This window comes from Chaetura pelagica, unplaced genomic scaffold (assembly GCF_000747805.2).
Source record: "Chaetura pelagica isolate M959 unplaced genomic scaffold, ChaPel_1.0 scaffold104, whole genome shotgun sequence".
NCBI classification, from domain to species: Eukaryota; Metazoa; Chordata; class Aves; order Apodiformes; family Apodidae; genus Chaetura; species Chaetura pelagica.
Genome location: NW_009953786.1, coordinates 2,752,938 through 2,760,490, shown reverse-complemented (window position 1 = coordinate 2,760,490; position 7,553 = coordinate 2,752,938). Strand labels below are relative to the sequence as shown.

The 7,553-nt window shown below is 40.6% G+C and overlaps 1 protein-coding gene across 1 annotated transcript in view; it reads right to left on the bottom strand.

Annotated features, from left to right (window-relative positions):
* Positions 1-6,639, bottom strand: part of KIAA1468 (KIAA1468 ortholog) — an 84,278-nt gene extending 77,639 nt beyond the window's left edge. Inside the window, exon 1 of the mRNA XM_010000954.1 lies at positions 6,483-6,639. Coding sequence (XP_009999256.1) covers positions 6,483-6,639 — 157 coding nt within the window. The remainder of the gene's footprint in view (positions 1-6,482) is intronic.
* Positions 6,640-7,553: the final 914 nt, after the last annotated feature.

Below are 7,553 nucleotides of genomic sequence, written 5' to 3'. Positions count from 1 at the left end.
CGGGGCTGCCCGGAGCAGGCCCCTCCCTGCCAGGGCAGCCTGGGCCGCCGGCGTCAGGGGTGCCTGGTGGTGCTGGGGGAGGCCCAGGCGTTCCTGGCGGTGCGGTGGGGCTGGGGCTGTGTGTGTTGCCTGGCAGGAAACGTGAAGCCAGTGGGGCAAAAGGCGGTGTTTGCTGCTGCGGGAGGTGCAGCTCACTAGGAATGGTGCAGAAGAGGTTGGTCAGCGTTGGTCTCTGTGGCTGGATGGAGAAGAATGCCTTGTTGCCATCCCTGCTGTGCTTATTGAGCGCTGTCAGGCTGATTCACTGGGCTTCGCTTTACTGAGAGCAAAGCTAATGTTTGCTCTGAAATCTTTGTAATAAACAGCGGTAGTGTTTTGTGCCGAGACCGAGGTGTTGCAGAGTGTTTGGAAGTGACTGTTCTGCTAATTAGTTGAAACTGTGAGTAAAGCCTTTTAGGTAAAATCTTTAACATTTATTGGGCTTCACCAGTGTTACTGCATCTAGAAGCAACGTTCAGTACCACGACTTCAAACTATTCTGTTAGTGTCTCATGTTGATATGTTAGAAAACAATGCTATTTCTTTTCCTTCCGTTTTTAAGTTGTGCATGTTTTGGTAAACAATACAATCAGTTCTGCGGTCTGTCTTATAATAAACTTTTTTTTTTACGAACTTACTTGTTTATGTTGTCGGTATGACACAGAAGGAGGGCAAGTGGTGGAGTTTGGACTGGTAGCGTAAAATAAAATGGTGCTCTATTGAAAATGCTTTAAAACTCGACTCAAATCACAATAAAAATAAGAACAAAAATGTTGATTGTTCGTGCTCCAGTGGAATTAGGACCCCTTAAAAAAAAAAAAAAAATCAGGTGCTTTTCCTTTATGGAGAGTTAAAACATGTTCAGTATGAGCTTGTTAAAAGTTGATGCACTGGTGTTCTGCCTCTTCCCTTAAAATGGAGGGAAAAAACTTACTGATGTCCTGCAGCAGCCTCTAGTGGCCATCGCCAGTGTTTGCATGTCACTTGAAATTATTTGAAGATCGCCCAGACACTAAAAATTCATTTAAGAGACTCATTTCTGTCGGTTCATGCGTGCTATTCCAGGGAGGACTTTTTTTTTTTCACTCCCCCAAGATAATTTCAAAGCATTTCTTTGGTTTTCCGTACCTTGAAAGAGATTAGTTTGGGTTTATGAGATTTTACTGAAACATTTACAGATGTCACTCAGTTGCTCCAAAGTAATTTATAGATGACTAGTATAAAGCTAATGCAGTTGAAGTGCCTATTCTAGAGCTGAAGAATATAGGAAGAAAGACGTGCTTTTAACAATATACTTTAAAATACTTTCTTACGTTATACCACGGGCTTGTTGTTATGAGAGACCTGAGAAAAAAAGCCTAATAAGGAGAATATAGCACCTTGGAGGACATACAAGCCAGAAGAAGATGCACGAGTTCTGGACATAAAGAATTATGTAGGTCTACTCGAGGCAGGCAGCTATGGATTAATGTTTTTCATCATTTATTTGGTACTCATTCTGAGAAGGGCAGATTGTTCAGCAAGCTGCATTGTCTTTTCCTGGAGATGTTTAATTCTAAATTTTAAAGAACTCAAGTTCTGTATCAGAAGAACAGCATACCTAAATACATCTCAAAAAGCTTGATTTCTAAATAAGATCCTGTCAGGCTCGGTATCCGAAATACAAGGGGCTTATAGAAAAAAAGATCTTCAAAGGTTTTTGGAGTTGGTGCTGTACAAGTAATTTTTTTGGTCTCTGTATGTTTTTTCACTTTTAAACAAACTTTAGGTTCTTAAGGTGGGAAATAATTAGAAAAATTTTAGTCTTTGCTTTTACTGTGTTGATTGTGGTAGAGGTTTTAAATCTTGAGCTAGTGCTTCCCAGTTTAATGAAGTTAAACATATGATCAGTTTCAGGTTCTCTCTATGCTGTGTAGTGGGGTGATGTATGTAAAGTGTGCTTGCTTTCTGTGCCACTCTGGTGCAGCATCAGCTACTTTCATGCTGAGGGAATGCACAGTTTAAGGGGTTTTGTTTTCTGCTTCTACAGAGAATGCTAAAAACCATTCTGTTGGGTCCATATTGTTTTTTCGTGTTAATAGTTGAAATCTATTAATTATTCTAGTAAGTCCTACAGTGAAGTAAGGCAGCTTTTTCTTTTTAATCTGGTTGGAATCTCAATCAAGGCACAGGGAATAAAATAATGGAGGAAAACCTGAAGAAAATCTGTTTTCTACTTCAAAATAATGCAGATCTATGAGTTTTGCTAACTCTTGCCCAAGTCTTCTTTTAAAACTTAATTACCTGAAATAATCTTTGTCTGTTTATTTAAGACTAACGTTTACCCCCTTTTCAAAAGGAAGTTCACAGAAATTAGGATTTTTATGTTTATTTTCAGACCTTAAAACCCCTGAAAATTCAATGCTTTGTAAACTGTCTAACCCCCCAAATATTTTTATGTTCTGCAGGAGCTGAAAATGCGAATTTGAGAATCATAATGCTGATAGTTTGTGCTTAAAGACCTGTGTCATTTCTCTGAAGTTGTATCTGTCCCTTCCAGCTTTAAGGGCATAGTTTTAATGAGAAAAGCTTATATCAGCAGTTAATAGTGACTTGCGTATTAAGTGCAGACATAGCTTTTTACCCAGAGAAACTGACTTTTAAAAGTGTTTGTTACAATGGGATCTGAAAGAAAAGCAGTTCAGCAGTGAGAAGAGGCTCTTGGAAATATTTTCAGCCTCACCAAAACTGTGATAATGTCACATTAAGTCAGATGAGGACCTGAATTAAAGAAAACAAACCTCCAAAATCCCTTGGAATCAAAGTTCATCGATTTTTTTCCACCTCTCAAACTGTTGTTTTAAAACATTATTGTGATCAGTAGTTTTTTGGAATCCTGCTGTCAAAAATACTGTGAGCAAACACACGTAGAGCCTAAGCAGTACTTTAGAAAACTTGTTCAAGCTTCATGATGTGTGTATTATGTTTTCGTGAGAATGAATAGAGAGCTGGAAATGCTGTTACAGTTGAGTGAGGAGACATAATTTGGGAAGAAAGGAGATGACCTTTTATGACACCCACAAAGACTAGAGTATTGAATTGCTTGGCTCACCCTGGTCTAGAAGAGTGAGCGTGGTGTTTGAAAACGCAAGCTGCACAGAAGGCTATTGTAGAGGGTGACAGACCTTTATTCCTTACCGTGCCTCACCATGGTGAACAACAGTGCGGATGGGGAAGGGAAACTGGACTAAAGTATGAAAAAGATCATTGTGAAGTCGTTCTTGAGTTCTGAGGTTTAAAAGTACTAAACTAAACCGAAAAGCTGATTTACCTGAATTTGTTATTATGTCTTTTACTGAAGTTTTGTGGAGTTCAAGACAATTAAGGTTTGACATTGAAAAGGTCTTATGTACTCTTATCACTGCAGAAACATGTTCCAGCTTTCAGAGATGTTGCTATACTGACTCCATGTCCCTGCTGTGTGCTTTTAAGAGTTGCCCGTTTCACCTTATTTCTCTTAGAATTAGTATTTGCACACAGTTTTCAAAGAAAACACTCTTTTCCTTATACAGCCTGCTGTTATTCAGTCATGTTCAAATATAAGGGGAAAATAGAAGATATTTGGGCTGACCTTTGGAGAAGGTCATGCAATAAACTATGGTGTTAATGAAAGGAATAGAAACAGTGTGAGATGCAGGCTTCAGAGAACAAAGTAGGAGTCTGAGGGCATGCTTTGAACATGCTGAGTTAGCACTGTTGCTGAGAGGAGGTGCAGTCCTGTCCAGGTGCCAGCAACAGAGGTTTGTTTGGGGGATTAGACTGGGGAAATAAACTACAGCAAAGTTAACTTTATTAACCCCCACCTTTATTTATTTATTTATTTATATTCTCTTGAGGTTATTTTCAGTTGAATTCATTCTTCAGTTCGTTTGACTATGCAGTTGTAAAGGTGGCTGTGCCAGCCCAAGGAAGAGGTTTGGCAACAAAGGAGAGGACAGGTCTCTGCAGCTGTACTGGATTAGTTTTCCTTCAAATATTTCTGATTTTGAAGACCTCTTGTTCTTTTAACTGTTACTTCTATGTCAGTATCTTTGTAGCAAAGCCTGGTAAAATGTTGTCCTGGTTTGAGCCAGGATAAAGCCAATTTTTCTTTTTACTGATTTTTTTTTCCTTCAGTAAGCTTTCTTGTAACTAGCAACAGTGTGTTCTGCTAGGCTGATAAGACAGTGGAATGTTTTTCTAACTACTGAGGCTTCAAGGCTGCACCTGCACTCTGCCGACTCAGACACTATGGGGAGATCTGTGACCCCCCTGTAGGAGGCTGAGTTAGACAGACAGCAAAATTGGCCAAAGATATTCCATTCCATATATCTACATAAGCTAAAAGGAAGGTCAGAGATCACAGAAGACAACTTCCTTCTTCTTCTTCCCTTCTCTTTCATCCATGAGCCCAGATAGCTCAGTCGGTAGAGCATGGGACTCAATCCTAGGGTCGTGGGTTTGAGCCCCACGTTGGGTGCCAATAAATTGTTGTCACAGTTTGACTCAGGTCCGACAACAATGCTCTCGATCCCCCCTCCCCCCAACCCAGGTAGGGAAGGAGAGAGAGAAAAAAAGAGAGAGACTTGGCTGGATTGAAAACTAAACTACACAGCTTTAATTAAAACACTAATGAATCATACAAGAAAATATATACAATTATATACAGATATACTCAGGTGTGGGCAAAAACCTCTCGCCTCCCCCCACCCCAGCAACTCCCACAGCACTTCCCTGAACTGGGAAGAGTCCCGAGGAATCCCGGAGCTGCTGCTGGAGAAAGCAGAGAGTTATGGGGGTCACGAGATCTCGAGCCTAAGGGTCGACGGTGCTGGATGAACAGAGTCCTCCCCGGACGCCGGCCATGGACGGAAGAGAAGGGGAGAAAAAAAGAAGGAAGTTGTCTTCTGTGATCTCTCAGCTTACGTAGATATATGGAATATCTTTGGCCAATTTTGCTGTCCGTCTTAACTCAGCCTCCTACGGGGGGGTCACAGATCTCCCCATAGTGTCTGAGCCGGCAGAGTGCAGGTGCAGCCTTGAAGCCTCAGTAGTTAGAAAAACGTTCCACTGTCTTATCAGCCTAGCAGAACACACTGTTGCTAGTTACAAGAAAGCTTACTGAAGGAAAAAAAAATCAGTAAAAAGAAAAATTGGCTTCATCCTGGCTCAAACCAGGACAAATGTATTTTCCTTCATGGTCTTAAGTAATTGGGAAAGCATGCTTTTAATTACAAGCCAATTCCTACAGATAGTAGCATACAAGTGAATAACTGCTATGCAGAAGTAAATAATGGACTTGTTCTGTCACCTGAAAACTAAGCTGGTTGTGTCCTCCTTGGGAGCAGATCCTAAGATAGGTAGACTTTGCCTTTGTGTTCTTGACATTAAACTGTGTTTGGTGCTTTTCTCATAATAATAATCATTGTATACTCTTTGTCATCTTCTACCTACTGGTGTTGTATTGCTCACTTATTTTTGTCTGCAGAAAGATCAGGAAAACTACAAATGATTCATTTGAGGTGGGAGACATGATATGAAAACTGAAGAGATGTTGTCCATCTGGGTTCCCTAGGCTTTTTTTTTCTTTTTTCCTTTTTTTTTTTTTTTTTTTTTTAATGGGTCTCTGTCTAAGTTTTCATCTTCCTCTCTGAGCTCTCTTTCTACAATGCAACTATTGCTTGCCTTTTTTTTTACTTTTTTTCCCCCAAATAAATTTAAATGGTGGTGAGCTTTCATTTTCAATCAACAATGTTCCATGTTGTGAAGAGGCAGAATACTTGTTTCCAGGAATCATTTCTGGGCTCTATTAATTATTAGACTCAGACTGCAACTGAAAAATAAGGGTGTGTGACAGAAAAGAGAAGTGGTCTGGCTTTGTCTTAAAAACAAATGGAAGCTCATAGGGTTTTAACAGAGGGTGCTTACAAGTTGATATATCATAAATGAGAATGGATGTTAATTACTTTGTTAGTAGAGATTTCTGAAAGAGCAAAAAGAACTTTGTTCTGAAGTGATGGTAGGTATTTCAGGCTGCAGTAACTGATCATTTGAGTGGGGTTTGTGTCCTACGTGTTCTTAGGAAAATGTTTTCTATGTGAGCACCTTACAGCTAAGGTTGTTGGTGGAAGAGGTAAAGAGGAGGTTTCTCCTTTGCATAAAGATTTCTCACGAGAACTCAAAGTATCCTTGAACAAATACCACGTATACTTACTTTATTCCTTGAGAAATCGAATGCTGCCACGAAGGTGATGAAATCCATCCCTTTTGTGTTTTTCTGCACTTTGCAACTCGGCGATTGCTACTTTATTTCATAGTTTGTTTCATTTGGTGGTTGACGGAATTGAGATCCTTTCCCTCCTTCCCCCTGCCCCCCGCCCTCCCCCCCGTGCTTATTTCTTTCCGATGAAGCTGTACTTACTGACACCGTTTCCCGGTGCGGTTTCCCGGGGGCGGTGGCGGTGCCCGGGTGCGGGGCGGCACCCGCTGGGGCGGTGCAGGACCCTGGAGAGCGCCCGGGCCGGGGGCTCTCCCGCCGCTCTGCCCCGCACCTCTTCCCGGCGTGTGTGATGTATGGACCATCTCCCGTTTGGATTGCTCGCCTTGGGTGTGTTCATCTCAGGCTTTAAGTGAGATCTTGTTCTCAGTGGGCGACTTGGCCGCCCTCGGCCCGCATCAGCTGTGCTGTGAACTGAAGTTGGGCAGGTAGAGTTATGGGAAGTACCAACTGTGCCAGCCAGCTGAAGTGTATTGAGTTGCATGGTATATTCAACTGGCTAGCATAACTAAGTAGTATTTTTTAACATAAGCTACTAAGTACTTTTTTTTTAAATGCTTTTTAAAGGGTGGGAACCTACAAATGTATTATTGTATTTCTGTATTTCTTCTATTGAAAGTATTACTGCTTTCATAGAAAGTTGTTTTGTACTCCTTTTTTTTCCCTTCAAACTGAAGCTATTGGCAAATGGATATTCAGAGGCTTACAAGTTCTGCAGTTCTAGCTGCCTGGATACTGGGCAGAGGTAATACTGAATTTTTACTCTTGGTTTTTTTCCACTTGGTAAAAAGTGTTACCAAAGGGTGATACTCTTGTTTTCTCTTTCATGCTTCAAAGCAGTTGTCATTTTTTAAAGAAATATCCTTGTTCTTTTTGTCAATGTCCTGTTGTCAGACTTGTTCTCAAGAGTAATGTTGTACTTGGGAGATTTGTGGATATGATTTTCCATGTTTAGAGGGTAATTCAGAGAAACGGTGTAGGGGTAACATTGACATTGGGGTACCTGATTTGCAGTACATTCAAGTATTAGGACACTTGATGTTTTATTGGCACCTTGCAGACCACAGTAAAATTTTTCATTGGGAATTTTTGGCAAAAGAGACTTTTCTGTGCAGGCAGAGTAATTTTTATTATCAAGTGATGTTAAAAAGAAAATTAACTATTCTTTATGCTCGTTGTCTTAGGTTTGGATGTACTTTACTGAACCACAATTAAAATT